Below are 17,093 nucleotides of genomic sequence, written 5' to 3'. Positions count from 1 at the left end.
AAATTAAGCAAATTTTTTTAATTCAGGAAAGTTTGTATTTAAATAATTAGTTTACTAATAAAAATAAGGGTGTCCAGCGAACCGAGAAATCAAGAAAAACCGGAAATCCCAGGGCATTTTTTTCAAATTCGTGAATTTTTTCATTCATAATGTATTTTCTATTGGGATCTGACATTCGTACACATGCCATCTGGTGTTGAAAAATGTAACTAGTTTTGGATAACTGTTTGTGTCACTTGCAATTGTAGTTCCGCTGTCATTGTTAATTATTTTATCATTATGAATGAAGCTACATTTTTACCGCGTGAGAAATCTTCCTGCAAAATTAAGTGTTCTGTGAGAGGCTGTGGCAGTACTGTAGCGAAAAATTTAAGCGTAATTTTCCATAAATTTCCGAAACCAAAACAACGAGTAGTGGATGTGAAAATACGTTCGATAATTTTGAAAAAGTCGATCAATTAAAGGCCTGGAAAAATGCTTTAAAAATAAACAGTATAAAGCCTTCTATGAGAGTATGTTCTCTGCATTTCAAAAGAAGTGATTACATTTTGCCAGGTAAGTTTAAGATTTTAAAATTTGGAGGTTATATAATCTTTCATATTACCCGTGCATGTGAACATTTTGAAAGTTAATTTATCACTGTAAAAACGGATAAATAAAATTTTTTTTCAGTTCTTGTTAACAGACTTTTACAATGAAAAATGAAATACATACATTTATAAATTTTCATATAATTTCATGAAATATAAAGGAAAATACAAATGTAAATAGGAATGTAAATAGTAATTTTGTATTAAAAAAATTCACTTATACATTTATTAAATTAAGCAATATTTTTTAAACGATTTTGTTCTATTGCATCCCATGTTATTCCCATGTAAATTCACTAAAAGTGTTACCCAATTTACGCCATATTGCTTTAGGCCCCGCCCCCATGTCAGATCCCATATCGTTAAAACCTCGACTTTTAAGCGGACCTGTGCGTAAAAAGAGGAGAAATATACTTTTAAGGCACATGTTCCCCCACCCGCAGTACTCATGAACAGCGCTACCAACCTTCGAAAGCAAATAATTCCTAATAAGGCCGCTTCCGAAATCGACGCGTGCGTGAAACACATTCTGAAAGGGGCCTAAAGTTTTAGAGAAAATGGCGTAGCACATGTGTTTACTTGTTCGCGTTAATTTATATTAGTTGAAAATCATTACGTTACTGTATTGTGTTCCAAATTATGGCTGAAAATGAAAATTCCGAAAAAATACGCCAATTAGCCGAAAGTGCTAAGGAAAAATTAATTCCACAAAAATCTAAATCAGTGTACATAACCTCATATAATAATCATGAAAAAAATGACTCGAAATTAGCATTTACACTTGACGGATAGAGTTCAATTAATGGAAAATCATACTTTGAAATTACGGAACACTTTTTCAGTGAAGATTGAAATCTACATTCTTTAGTGATTGATTTTGTTCCGTCTAAAGGAGAACACACCGGAAAAGCTATTGCTTTTATTTTTTTTACTGTTTTGGAAAGAAGTAACTTAACTGAAAAATTTCAAGGTATTACCCTCGATAATGTCGCTGCGAATACAAAATTCGTAGAAGAATTAGCCTTATTGTTAAACAAGAAATTTCATAACAACTTCAACCCACTGGATTTACATTTCCGATGCTTTGCGCACATTTTGAATTTGGGTGCACAAGATTTTATTAAAGATTTAGAAATAGACGATGTGGATGAATCTGACGATGTTGATTGTAATAGCGACAGTAAATACGATGCAGAGACTTTTGCAGAAAGTGGGAATGACTCAATAATGAGTCTGCTCAATCGTGTTTGTGTCTTAATTCCTGGGTGAATTGTAGTTTGACTTCTGCGATGCAAACTCGACTAAATGCAAAACAATTCTAAAAAGATTCATAGAATTCTATTCTGAGTTTAAAAAAAAATTTTGTGTAAAATCAATACTTGCAATTTGAAAATTTTTTGTTATGTGTTAATTACGTTATAAAAAATTATTTGCATATAATGTATTCTTATTGTTGATGTTATAAAATGCACTCTTATGTTGGAGAAATATAATGTTTTTCTTTTTCAGTCTTCATCTTATTTATTTCTATTCACTTCTTTATTTATTCAAATACATCTTATAAAGATTACAGTTCCTTAATTTTTATTCAATTAATTTTAATTATTAAATGTTTTTGCTTCATTAAATTAAAATTAATTTCAGGTCATTATAATTTACTTACTTAATTGAATTTTTAGTTTCAAAGTAATTTCAGTTAAGAAACCTATTAGAATTTTTAAATTCATAGTTAAATTTTATAAATTTTTTTAAATTATAAACATTACAATTTATATATTTATTTGTTTTAAATTTTATTTTTTTAAGTGTTAAAATTTTCTTTTAAAAAACGTAAAATATACATATACTATTTTTTAAATTTTTTCTAGGTTTTTGATAGTTAATTTGTTAATTAATCAAAAATTGCAATTCTATAGCATAATTAATACTTTTTCAAAGTTGGTTTTAAGATTTTTCTAACCTTTTTTAAATATTGCAATTAATTTTCAAGCATTTGTTTATAACTGCTTGACATTTCAAGACTCTTGGTTAATTTAACAAAATAACACCAGAAGTTCATCTTGAATCGCGAGTGAAATTTTTGATCTCGATGTTTTCTTGTTATTTCTTGCTCGAATGCATCACTAACGTAGAGAGTACTATGTAACTCCATTTTAAGTTTTTCAAAAGTTTTTTTAAATTAAATTTGAGAATTTTATTTTTTTTGTTTTTTTCACTTTTTCAAATTGTTAATAAATTATTGAGAAAATTGAAATAATTTAAAGTTGACAAACGTCAATAAAATTTGATATCAAATGCGAAAAGAGGAAAATTCTACGACGGCCTTTTGCAATCTTTCCGCGCATCCAGGATCGCGATCGTCTATCGAATTAATTTTGCAGTTTTTCCATATGTTTAAAAATTGTTGATGGATTGATTCACCTGCTTGCTCAGACCACAAGCCCAATCCTATATTGTTTAAAGCATGGGTGGAATGTTTTAAGTGTTCCAACATTACATGTATCTTCAATGCTTTTGACAACCCAGTGTTTTCAAAAGCTTTTTTAAGTTCATCGAGATACTCTTCCAGATTCAGTTTCACTTTTTCTGTTGAAAAGCCACAATTTAACACCTTGTCCATTCTACCATCTGGATGAAAAATGTCGGTAAACGACATTTTTAAGAAAAATGAGATTTTGCTTCCTCATGAGGAAGTTTTGCATTCGTGAATATACCTCAGTACTTCGAGTATTTTATTAAAAATTCCCAGATAACCAAGCGTACTAATCGTTATTTACGAGTACGGCGTACTAGTATTATACTAGTTTTATACAAGTACAAAATAATTATATATGTCGTACCAGTACGGTACTAGTACAATAAAAGTATGTCGTACTGTTAGAATTGTAAAATATGATTACTCGATAAAAGTATAGTACTAGTACAATATCAGTACGTCGTACTTCTGAAATAAGAAGCACAACATACTTGTACGATACAAGTATAATACTGGTACGTCGTACTGGGAATCTTTGCTGGTAATGCCAACCCAACCTCACTTTCTTGACAATTGTCAAATATGAACGCGTCACTGAAAACGGTGCATTAAATGTTGGTGAAAAAAGTCGTTTATGATGCAGCAAAAGAGTTTTAACGTTTGTAACTTGTGCTTCTGTACTCATCTTGAATATCCAAGATTAAATTTATATTAAATTATCGATCTTTATAAGATTTATATTCTTTTACTTTGACATGGTGCCATGGTGTTATTTCATTGAAAAACATCAAAATCTTTTACATTTATAATGAGAAAAATTCATAAATTCGGTCTTGATCATATTGATATATTTTTAAATTCAATTGTGTGTTATTTCGTTATAGTTTTTCTTATACATATAACATATTTATAGGTTAGGATGTGATAATATGTTTTTCAAAGCAAATTTCAAAGCAATTTATAACATCAAGTTTAAAATTCTTTTGAAATAATGTTTAAATGTAAAGAAATAATCAATTAATATTTGATAAAGTTAAGTAATTAAAATAATATAAAATACCAGATATTTTAAGATAAGTGAGAATACAAGTTACATATATGATGTAAATAAAAAAAATGATTCAATAAAAATGAATTATTATTATTTCAGTTCTCCCACAGATTTTCTTTTGAATAATAAATGAAAATAATGAAAATACTATTGTGGGAAGAGAAAGGGGAGGGTATATAATATTTTATATTGTACATCATACTAGTATTGTACCAGTACAATAACAGTACGTTATACTAAGTCACAAAAGTTTTCAGTACGTCGTACTCGTATAGTACTCGTATTCTACCGATATTGCATACCGGTACGCCGTACTAGTACAGTACCTGGTACCGTGCGAAGGTACATGGCTGGTACAGTACTAGTATGTCTAGTACGTCGTACTAGTATTATACTACTACCGTACTAGTACGTGTGTTATCTGGGTTAAGGAATAACTTGTTTTTAAATCAAAGAATTAATTTCAAATTACAAATCGCAGAGGAGGAAACTCATAAAAAAATGAAATTTCTTCCTAATAATTTTAAATTTTACTTCTTCTAATAACGATCTTATTTGCGTTGCATAATGTTTAAATTTCACTAAAAAAAATTAAATACAAAATTTGCTTTTTACTTTGGTAATTTCTACTGAATTATAAAATCAAATCACACAAGAAAATTTTTGTTTATAAAAAAGGCAATTTTTGCCTGGTTACTAAGGTAACCAACCCTGGCAGAATGGTTGGACCGAAAGTGGACTTAACTGGGTCCACTTTCGGTCCATTTTCGGTTCCTGCAATAAGAACTTAGGAAACTAACCGAACTTTATGAAAAAAAAACTTTTGGGATAGATAAATGAACATTCCAACAATCAATTTATGCAATATTTAATATAAATAAATGCTAATTTATTAAATCATTATCATTCTCACCATAAACTTTAATATTCTAATGAATAAGATTTAATTTATATTAAATATTGCAAAAATTTCATCTTGAAATGTTTATTTATTCATCCCAAAAGTTATTTTCAAAAAATTTGGTTAATTTCCCAAATTCTTTTTACAGGAACCAAAAATGGACCCAGTTGTAAGTCCAATTTTCGGTCCATCACATCCACGAGAGAACACATTTCTTTAAAAAAACATGTTTTTCTTACGTTAGTAGCCAGGCAAAAATTGCCTTTTGTAAGTTCGTAGAAATTGCGGAAGCAAAAAGCAGATTTTGTATTTAATTTTTTTTAAGTGTTCTTTTTCAAAAGATGACTAGATGTCAAAAGAAAAATCTCGAATATGTAAAGGATTATTTATTTGTGATGTAAATTGTAAAACAAATATAGCTTCTTTGTATACGAATATATATATTTTACAATTATTAAAATAAACTGAATAAATTACTTGTTCAAATAATTACCTGCATAGTTTTTCTTTAAAATTGAAGATGAATAATTTTTGCGGATTGTTTCAGACTTGTATGCGAAAGCATACATTTAGAATTTCATTTCTTTAGTTACAATTTAAATCGTAATGTGTTTAGAACTAGCCACTAAAATTTCAAAAAATAATATCAAAATATAAAATAAAATTTTATCTCTTCTTTAGTACTATTAATCACAATTCTGAATTTTTCATATGATTTTCATTGGTAATTTTTTATGTTACAAGAAAGCACTTGCCATTTAATTGTTCCCACATAGCACGACTTCTTGCTGGGAGGTTACTGTAACGATATCTGTAGGGTTTGTAAGGTTACCGTGTAAGCCTGCAGTAAACTTGAGGTCATCTTAAAACTTCCGCCTTACAGTAAGCTTACACAGTAAAGCTAAGGTAAGCTTACACAGTAAGGTCGTGGTAAGTTTACATGGTAAGGATGTGGTAAGCTTACACGGTAAGGTGGTTGTAAGCTTCCCGTAAGGTTACTGTAAGGTTGATGTAAGGTTACTGTAAACATAGAATGTTGTTAATAAATAAAATTTATTAATATTTATGCGCAGTGGTTTTCTATGGCACATTCGGCTGCGCAGTAACTTTTATTTGACAAACCCTATTGGGGTTCATAAAGTACTTTACCAAATATATAATTTTTTATGCAAAAAAATTTATAATATAATATATATTATAATATAATTATTTTTAATATATTTTCATATTACTTTATATTAACAGTAACCTTACAGCAACCTTACAGTAACCTTACGGGAAGCTTACGACAACCTTACCGTGTAAGCTTACCACATCCTTACCATGTAAACTTACCACGACCTTACTGTGTAAGCTTACCTTAGCTTTACTGTGTAAGCTTACTGTAAGGCGGAAGTTTTAAGATGACCTCAAGTTTACTGCAGGCTTACACGGTAACCTTACAAACCCTACAGATATCCTTACAGTAACGCTCACAGCAAGAAGTCGTGCTATGTGGGTTATTGTTAATAGAAAAAGAAATAATAATTAAAATTATCTACTCATTCAACATTGCAATGCCATCTGTTGAGCATTATGATAATTATTATTCATACCACATACGGTTAAAGGTTTAACAAAATTGCACATTATTATTAAATAATTCATAGACATACAGAATTCAATAACGATTTTATAAATTGATGAAATATTACAATTAATGACGTTAAAAAAGGATAAGAATTTTAATTTTAATTTTTACCTTCTAATTTGTGAGCAGATGTTCTTATCAAATTTGAATTTCGCGCACTATTGTTTACACTCAGTAGAAATAATAAGTGGCACCTCCTTTCCGCCAATGCCAATGAAATATAGATGAGAAACTCGAGGGACATTTTTTTAGGTCAAATTTAAATTCGAGTCAATAACAATTCTGACACATAAATATTCATCTATACTAAAATTATGCCAATATTAAATTTATACAAATATAAATTCGACAATAAAAATATTCTAGTAAATAAAAATTCATTTTCATAAAAGTTATCTCTAATAAGAAGGAGATCTACTAAAACTTTCTGTATATAAAAATTATATAACAGTATTTTCCATTTAAAAAATAAGTATATTTACTACAAATTGTACCAAACAATTTATTTTTCAAATAAACTCTCTCTTAAATAAAACTTTATAAATTTTAAAATTTAGGCTGTTTACTATAAAAGAAAAATTTAATTTCTATTAATTGAAATTTATTAAAAATATATCTTCTAATATATGAAAATTACGTAACCTTTTTTTTAAGCAAAAAACAATACGGCGAAGTTAATATTCTTTTAAATGACAGTTAAGATAGTTATTAATTCAGTTAAATAGAAATTTCAATAAAGAGAAATTTGTCTAAATATTTATTTGACTATATAAAATTTCTGTTTCAGGAAAATTCTTTGAAACATAAATTTTATTAGATTTTAATTCTATTAAACATATATTGTATTACATAAAAATTCTATCAAATAAAAATTGTCCTTTATGAAAAATCTGACAAAGAAATTATCTTTTATATAACAACGATTTATAAATAAATTTTATTTAGGTAAAATTTATTTTACGCCGAATTAATATTCAACTCAAATTAGGGTCAATCGGAGTAAATCCGAACGCTTTTAGTAAGTTTCAACAATAACATAAGTTTTTTCTTTTAAAAGACAATACTTCCGGTATTCTGGTGCATGAAGTTGTTACTTTACTTCCATAGAACAATTTTATGGGGTAGCAAAATTTTTTGATAAATTACAATCGCAGGAAACTTAGCGTTCGTATTTACCTCGATACTTTGCAACTTTCCTAAAATACGGGGGTAAATACGAACACCACTGTATTTCAGAAAAATCTTAGGGAAAATAAATTTAAAGTATTGCAATTGTTAAACTTATATAAAAACTCAAAAAAAATACAATAAACCTATTATGTAATAATGCATCATATATAAATACAAAAATCAAACAGGTTAAAAATTAAAATGCATTACACAATTAAAACCTTCAATAACTTTATCAAATCATAATGGATTTTTGCAAAACTTGATACAGAAAGTATTTTGGAGTGATTGAATGTAAATACAAAAATATAAGTCAAATTTTTTAAATTCAAAATGGCGGACTTTCCTAAAACTTATTTTTAAAAATGATCAAATTTGCTAACTCCAAATTCGTAATCAGCGACCCTGAAACCCCCCGAGTAACAATTTTCGAGCGAATCCAATGAATTTTTTAATTCTCGTCCGTCATTTTGAATTTTGAAAAACTGACTTCAAATTGGTAATTAGCGACCCCAAAAACCGTAGAATACCAAATTTTATTAAGATCCTGAAAAACTTTTTTCAACAAACCATTTGGCAAAAAAATTGATCTTTTTTGCAATACTCGTTATCTTTGTTTATGCTGTTGCTAATTAACAAACGAAAAATAGGATAATACTTAGAATCTCTTGAAGAGGATCTGAGGTAAAAATTCTCATATCGAAATTATTTTTAAAAATTTTAATTAAGTTGAAATAATTAGCGTTCGGATTTACCCCCCGTTCGGATTTACCCCGGCTGACCCTACTTCAATTCAAAATTTAATCAACCGCTAATTCTATATTTTTACTGTTCTCCTCAAGAAAAATCCTTACACATTGCATGTCTTTTGAACTAGAAATAACTTCCTTGGAAATTCCTTTCAAATCTTAATCCATCTAATTAAAATTTGTTTCAAAAAAATTCCTAATAATTGAAATTCTATTAAATACTAATTACACCATTTCTATTTCTATCATCTTAAATGTGTGATTAATCCGGTGTGGGGAATATTCATGCGTCCCGAGGCACGCAGTCAATCTATCCGCTGCCTTACAAACTCTTCCTATTTGGGCATACGCCATGCACCGATGGCACTGAACGACCATCACCCTTCTTTTGATTGGGCATCATATAAAGCCAATCTTTATGCGTCCCACGTTTTACAGCCTTTCCGCCTCTTTTGGGTCGGAGACTACAACCGCGAGCTTCATTCCTCATCGGTTGGGTCCTAGAACCGTCACCATCCTGCTTCCTGGCTTCTGGAGCACTTCCAACAACGCCTGCTGGACCTCCTCTTCCTGGGTAATGTAATCCAAGTCGCGGATCTCCAGTGTGACCTGTCGATCCACGGTCTGCACATTCTCCATGCTTTAAACCGCTTTGTTGAACTCAGCGGTGTATGACTCTTTATTAAAGTCTTCTCTAATTGTAATAAGGAGATCTTTCCTTCTAGTAGGCTTAGCGCCCATAAACTTCATGTGGCGGACGTCCGGATTCACATCCTTTCGAAGTTTGCTTAGTACGCCAGTATACGTTGGTCCAGTTGCGGCTCGGATTACCATTGTAGATCTAATCGTTACTTTCTTCTTATTGGTTTGCTTAGGATTTGTGGGTACCGTCACCTTCGCAATCTTTCTGACAAGAGGCGCCTCATCTTGCTTTCTCTTCTTCACCTCGGCGTTAGCCCTCTCCGGACTGCCACATCACCGGGCTTAAGGTATCTGCCTTGGATATCAAGGGTTATGTAGATTTTTCACTTTTTTCGTAAAAAAATAATAATTATTATTATTACATTTTACAAGTTAGAAAGTATATTAATATCATTTTTTAATGACAAATCTGAGTTTTATTTAATAAGACTTGAGTAAAAGTGGAACGCCATTTTTTGAAAAGTACTAAAAATTGCCGATTTCAACGTTAGAAAAACATTGATAACTTCAAAAAACCGAATTTTTATTGTCATATTTTTCTTCACTTATAACTAAAATATAGAAATATTAATTTGTGATAATTAAAATTAACGTATATTTTTAAAAATTTTACTCTAAATAAGAACGCCAATTCGGTGTTTTTGACAGTCTGGGCCGAGGAGCGTGAAACGCTCGCTTATGAAGTGGTTACACTTGTTGTCTGTTAAGGAACTGTTTTTTACCCATTAAGGCCTATAGAGTACTCAGCGTTTCTAACGTCAAACTAACTATTGGATGCAGAGCATAACCGAAAAAAGATACACTTATTTTTTCTTTTTGCAAAATAATTTGTTTATCTAATTTGTTTAAACAATTTAATAAAAAAAATTCTAATTTTAAATAACCAATACCGCCATTCGAAAGAACGTGGGAAAATAAGCAACCGTTTCCATGGCAACCGTTTCCATAGCAATTCACAAATAATGTAATTATAAATTATTTATTATATACAAATAACTTTTGATCTGAATTTAAAAAGCCACGAAACCTTTGTTGTAGGCGCTTTGCACCTGCTTCTTTTCCTGATTTTTATTGGTTAAAAAAGATTGCTTCATTTGAAATGCCAAACTTTAGACCAATGACATAACATGCTTTTTAATAGCTTTCCCGATGCCATTTAACTGCTTTTTAGCAGCTACCCTAACACTAAAATTAGGCTTTTTACTCAATTTCATAAAGCGTAGGATATTTGACTGGGGAGGAAAAATAAGCAACTTTCCTCTTTACAACTTTTTTATTCGCTCACACCTTTTTGCAATAAATTATTACTTTCGAATAGCGGTATTGGTTATTTAAATTTCGAATTTTTTTATTAAATTGTTTAAACAAATAAGATAAACAAGTTATTTTGCAAAAAGAAAAAATAGGGGTAACTTTTTTCGGTTATGCTATAATCCCAATAATTAGTTTTGTTGATTTTGCAATTCTTAGAGCATGAGTTGTATCGTACTTATTTTTGCTAATTGTTTATAATTATTTATTGAAAAATGGTGTTAAAAAAGGTGTTTTTTAGTACCATCATAGAATATTATCTTGCTGTAAGCTTATCTTGAGCAGACACATGAGATTCGCGAACTTTACAGGTAACTTTAAGATAAGCTTACTCAATAAGCAATAAATGTCCACATGTATAGTGTGAATTGTCACCTTATTTTAGTTTTTAATTTGCTTTACGATGGGTGATACCTCACCTTCGAAATTTGTTTTTATTTTTGACAAATAATTAGACTTGTTACTAAGGTAACTAATTAAATTTAATTTAACTAGGTAATTATTTATTTATATATAAAAATAAGAATTTTATAACTTTAATATTTTTTATAAGAAGTTTTATGTAGTTTGTGAGTGATTAATTTATTTTAATTTTGTTTAATAAAGTGGCCTGATGATGGTGTCAAACCAATAACCAAGACAACGAAACGTTGCCAAACAAGTGATTTGGTGTTTCATTTCTCACTTCCAATAATCGAAAAAAACTCAATTTGCAAATGTCCATATCTGTAAGCCCTCACATCAGGGCTTGCGTAAGCTTACATATTAACGTTCAGGTAAACTTACACGGTAATGTTGTGGTGAGTTTATATTGTAGAGTTATTCTAAGTGTGGTGTAAGGTTATTATGTAAGCATAAATATAATTAATACTTTCAAATTACACAGCCCCACAAAAAAAAAAGTTTCATGTACTTTTGACCGGAATACCCTAACCCTATGTATTTTGACGCGCTGAACACGAATCCGAAGTCCGTTTTGCTCCATCACGTCAGGATTTTTTTCTAACCTCAAAAAACATGTCGGATTTTGAGAAGTAGGCGATTTTTTTAAAAATTGATGTATTAACTTCAGACTTGGTATCTGGGGGTTTTTTGTGTCGCTGATTACGAATCTGAAGTTAGATTTTCAAAATCAAAAATGGCGGATCCAATATGGCGGACGAATTTTGAAAAAATTTTAAGATTTACTTCAAACTTGGTATCTAGGGGTTTTTTGGGTCGCTGATTACGAATCTGATGTCAGATTTCCGAAATTCGATGTCTGATTCAATATTAAGGAATTATTTTTAAAAAATTGTCAGTTTATTATGAAATTTGGTATCTACAGGTTTTCTAAGTTGCTGACAAGTAACACTAGGGAAGTGCCATACGCCGATTTTTCTGAAACTTGGCAGTTTTGTAGTTTTTTGAAAACAATTTGACACGTATGTTTTGTTTTTCCCCAAAAGCTGATTTATGGGGGGGAAATACCCGTTGAATTTTTTTTGGTAGGGGGACATTATTTTACGAAATTTTTCAAAAATTAATGTGCAATAGTGTATCTGGGGGTTTTTTGGGTCACTGATTACGAATCTGATGTCAGATTTCAAAAATTCAAAATGGCATATCCAACATGGACTTCTATCGGCCACATTAGATACGCCATTATCAATTTTTGAAAACTGACATCAGATTCGTAATCAGCGACCCAAAAAACCCCTAGATACCAAGCACGAAGTAGTATAAGGAGACGTAACGCCATGCATTCAAAGCAACCCCAAATGCGTGTCCTAGAGTTACTAAGGTTTTCGAATAATGCTCTTGTAGCGCCTCTACTGAGATAAATCGGAATCAAAATATGTCGTCTGCTATCGCGTAAACAACTGTAGTTGACAGCAAAAGTGTTTTGATCACGAAGTGGTTTTGATAAAATATTGTGTAATAAATAAATAATAAAATAAATATTGTGAAATATTAAATACTGTTGGAGCCGAAAAAAAACTTCGATTTTCTCCATTTTTTTCTTCTTTTGTAGTTATTTTTGATCCACATCCTTTTATAAAACATGACATTTCACTGATAACATTAACAAAGCACAAAGTGCAAGCGCGAAACACCGGTTCAAGACAATTTGTCAGCACATGCGAGCACGTGATAAATTTTAATTCTCTATTTCTCCACGCGCGGCGTCCTTTCACCACAATCTACTATGGGCGTTACGTCTCCTTATACTACTTCGTGATACCAAGTTTGAAGTAAATCTTAAAATTTTTTCAAAATTCGTCCGCCATATTGGATCCGCCATTTTTGATTTTGAAAATCTAACTTCAGATTCGTAATCGTTTTAAAAAAATCGCCTACTTCTAAAAATCCGACATGTTTTTTGAGGTTAGAAAAAAATCCTGATGTGATGGAGCAAAACGGACTTCGGATTCGTGTTCAGCGCGTCAAAATACATAGGGTTAGGGTATTCCGGTCAAAAGTACATGACACTTTTTTTTTTTGTGGGGCTGTGTTATTCATAAAATTTTTTTTTCACAAACCCCATCGGGGTCTCTGAACTACTTTACAAAATATGTGTCCTGACGCGGTGAAAGGGACCTTATGGTCCAATTGCAAATTGTACTTTAAATGTTCATAATAAAAAATGAATTGAACAAAATAATTTCTAATTTTTGGAAATCAAATTATTTGAGTTGCTCTTTTATTTCCAAAAACTAGAAATTATTTTGTTCTATTCATTTTTTATTATGAACATTCAAAAGTACAATTTGCTATTGTACCATAAGGTCCCTTTCACCGCGTCAGGACACATATGTATATAATTTTTTATACAAAATGTGTATTGTAATATATATTTTAATACAATTAACTCTTATTAAATTTGAATAATTATTTTAACCTTACAGTAAGCTTACATCACCCAGGGGCAAATAACCATGTTCGTTCCAAAAACGTTTATAGAACGTTTCATGTCAGCCAAAAATTGTTCTAGAACATTATTTGAACATCCATGTATTTAAAATATTGCAGAATATTACTTGGTGAACATGAAACGTTCTTAAACGTTTTTAAAACGAAGTTGGTTTTTGCCCACTGTGTATAAACTTACCAAAACTGTACTGTGTAAGCTTACCTGAACCTTAACGTGTATAGTTACCTCAATCTTACCGTGTAACTTTACAAATGAGGACATTTATTACTTATTGTAAACTTATCTTAAAGTTACCCCTGAAGTTCACAAATCTCACACATATGCTTAAGGTAAGCTTACAGCAAGAAATGTGTTATATAACTTTATTTGTTTATAAAATATTTCATTTTTTTATTAACATTAATTAATTAATTAAAAATTATAATTATTATATAAGGGGATACAAAACATTTTCATTTATATGATTTCGAAAGGCTTTTTCATGCTTTTTAGAATGGTGTAAAAATTTGAATTTTTTTATCATTCGAAAGAAAGGAAGAACAATTTCGAAAACAAATAGGTCAAAATTGTTTTCATCTTATTGTTAAAAAGTTATAACTCTTTAAAAATTCTCTGTTCACACTTTAAAAAAATATTCAACCCCCTCCTCCTACAGTTTTCGACAAAACCTAACAATACTTCGTGGTGAAAGTATTCACCCATAGGGCTAAACTATGTGCCAGTTACAACTCGATCTGCCAAACTTTTTTTAACTTCATACGCTACAAAAATTTTACCCCCTATACTATATTTTCGTATTTATTTAAATTATCTTTAACCCACTTGTGTTTCTTGTGTTTCAGGTCGCCTCTTGAAAGTTGGAATTCAGCAGGATTACTTAATTCTCAACTATCGTTTATTATAATATCAATCTTCTGCCATCAGATTTTAATATAATTAAGAATATGTCTATGTGGCATTGTTTGGAAAAAGAACAATTTAAAATAAAAGTCCATAAGGATAATATACATACATCGTACTATATATGTGACCTGAAATTAAGAATACTATTTTAGCTCTGTGCAATGCGTGATTACCATACTGACAGGGGTCAAACTTTTTTACATTAAAAGTTTCAAATTAAAAAAAATTTTGTTAAATTTTTAACCCATTATCCCTCTAGTTTTTTCTCAAAAGTATTTAAACCTGTTTCTTATTTCGGCAGAATTTTACTCCTCCAAAAGAATTTTGGGAAAGCTATATTTCTCTGATATACAATTAAAAAATGTCCCATACTCTATATTCTTTATTTGTAAATATGGAAATGCTATTATAAATACAGAAAATAATGTAGCTGTGGTACTTCTTTATTCATTACTCATGTGAGACAAATATAGATATCCGAAATTCTTGTCGAGAAGTAAAAGGCTGTTTTGTAATAAAAATAATTTTGGGTACCTTTAAAAATATTTTACTAAGAAGAGAATGGGTTAAAAAGACTTTTAATTTTCTGTTGTTTTATTCTAAATTTTTTTTAAATTTCATTTTAAGAAATATTTAAAAAAATGTTTATTTCACGGTTTTAAAGTTCAAAAAATTCTGAACAAAAAAATATGCATATTTATTTATATATTTTGTTGTTCCTAGGTTACACATATACTACGCCATATATAATTTTTATTGTTTTTTATTTTACAGCTGGAACTTTCTCCAAATAATGACATATACAAGTTATGCAATTTTCATAACATTTAAAATTTTGCTTAAAAAAAACTTATATTGTTTGTATTTCATTTATAGAGGTAAATTCTAATACTCTTTACTATTAATTGTATTAATTTAATATTTAGAAGCATTTTTATTCGTTATAATCCCCACAGTACCGAAACTTTCCTAAAGATTTATTTGAAATGTTCGGAATATTTAATTGCAATGTTTAGTAAAAATTGGGTAAAGATTTAAATATCCCACTTGAATAAATGTTCAGGAAAGTTTTAAACTAAACATTTATTTAATCGGGACATTTAAATCTTTACACAATTTTCACTAAACATTGCAATTAAATATTCCGAACATTTCAAATAAATCTTTAGGAAAACTTCAGGAAATTTTCGGTGCTATGGGGGAAGTTTCTAAGTCTGCTAATTTAGTACAGTAATAGAAAACTAATTTTTGTACAGTGAACACAGTCACAGTGTAAAAACTCATTTGCACATATTAATATCACGTTTCGCGTTCATTTAAATTATAAAGTACACAAAAAACTTTTTATATAAAAACTAAACTTTCTTATAGTATACATAACCACTGATTGTATAATGTAATGTAAGAAAATTAAATTATGATTATAATAAAACATAGTTAATTTTTAATAAAATTGTTAATTTATCACTTGATGTTAATTTTATATGTTTAATATGTTGAATTTTTGAAAATGAAAGTTTGTTGTACAAAGTAAAATTTTGAGAACTTATTACTCGACTTATTACAAACAGATTGTCCGTTACCATCCTAGTCAGGTAACTGGAGTTGTAACCCAGTACCTCAATAAAGCAATTTACTCTAAGTATCGGAGGTCTAATCCTTGAAAAATTCACAAAATCACGTTTGCAACATAAACTTGTTTTTTAATAAATTATATTGTTCCCCAAAATATCTGCTAGAGAAAATTTTTATTTTTAGACTATTTTCATTTGCCTTAAGGTTATGTGACTGTTAGGTCAGTAATGTTAATTTGTCCGTAACTTTTCCCGTAAAATGGTGAATGAATTGAGCTAAAATTTTGTGGAGGAATTTAAAATTTGATCTCTTATTTTCTATTTATAATTTTAAAACTCTTTTTTCCTATTTATCAATTTTTCTTCTTTTTTTATCCATAGTTTTCAAGCTCTCTTTTCCTATTGGTTAGAAAATGCACCACCGGCAATCTGATTGGTTGAAAAATAATAGAGAGAATAAATGCTTTCTATTTTATCGGGTATATATAGACTATTCTTGAGCCTAGATTTTCATAATTGATTCAAATCGTGTTCTGAATCATACAAGGTTTTTTTACTCTAATCGCTTGTGACTACAAATAAAAGTGAATTGTAATCATTTGAACTTTTGAGTTTCGCAAAAAGTGTTTAACTAATTAACAATTGTGAATTTTCAAAGAAAAGACTTATTAACAATTGTGAATTTTTAAAGAAAAGACTAATAAACAATTTTAAATTTTCAAAGAAAAGACTAATTAATAATTGTGATTTATACAATTAATTAAACATTGAAACTTTAAATAAAATTGGTTTTTTTACTTAAAAGGGCTTTTTTCATTTAAATTGAGTGTTTTATTTATTAATTATCCTAAAAGAATAATTATCCAAGAAAGACTATATAAATTTCAAATATATTAAAATTTGAAATCAAATTCAGTATTCGTTTTCAAACGAACTTTGCGGTCCTAGGATCCAGCCTGTAATTGGTCGCGCTGTTCGGTGCTGACGGAAATCCAGTTAATAAATTGTAGGACGTGACATATCCAAATTTTTGGTGACAGCGGTAAGATACCGTACTGAAAATCCTGAATAAAAAAAATCATCATCAATTATCCAAGGAAGAATGTAAATTCTTCTGGAGTC

The 17,093-nt window shown here is 29.3% G+C and overlaps 1 protein-coding gene across 5 annotated transcripts in view; it reads left to right on the top strand.

The window, feature by feature from the left end:
* The window catches only part of LOC127279009 (uncharacterized), a 140,718-nt gene extending 124,868 nt beyond the window's left edge, over positions 1–15,850 (top strand). For all 5 annotated transcript variants that reach the window (XM_051301067.1, XM_051301064.1, XM_051301066.1 and 2 more), the window contains one exon: positions 14,337–15,850. In XM_051301067.1, coding sequence (XP_051157024.1) covers positions 14,337–14,430 — 94 coding nt within the window. In that variant the 3' untranslated portion in view covers positions 14,431–15,850. The remainder of the gene's footprint in view (positions 1–14,336) is intronic.
* Positions 15,851–17,093: the final 1,243 nt, after the last annotated feature.

Source organism: Leptopilina boulardi, unplaced genomic scaffold, assembly GCF_019393585.1.
Source record: "Leptopilina boulardi isolate dan_hultmark-lab unplaced genomic scaffold, ZJU_Lbou_2.1 LbouV2_213, whole genome shotgun sequence".
Taxonomy (NCBI): Eukaryota; Metazoa; Arthropoda; class Insecta; order Hymenoptera; family Figitidae; genus Leptopilina; species Leptopilina boulardi.
This window is presented reverse-complemented; position numbering and strand designations above follow the sequence as displayed.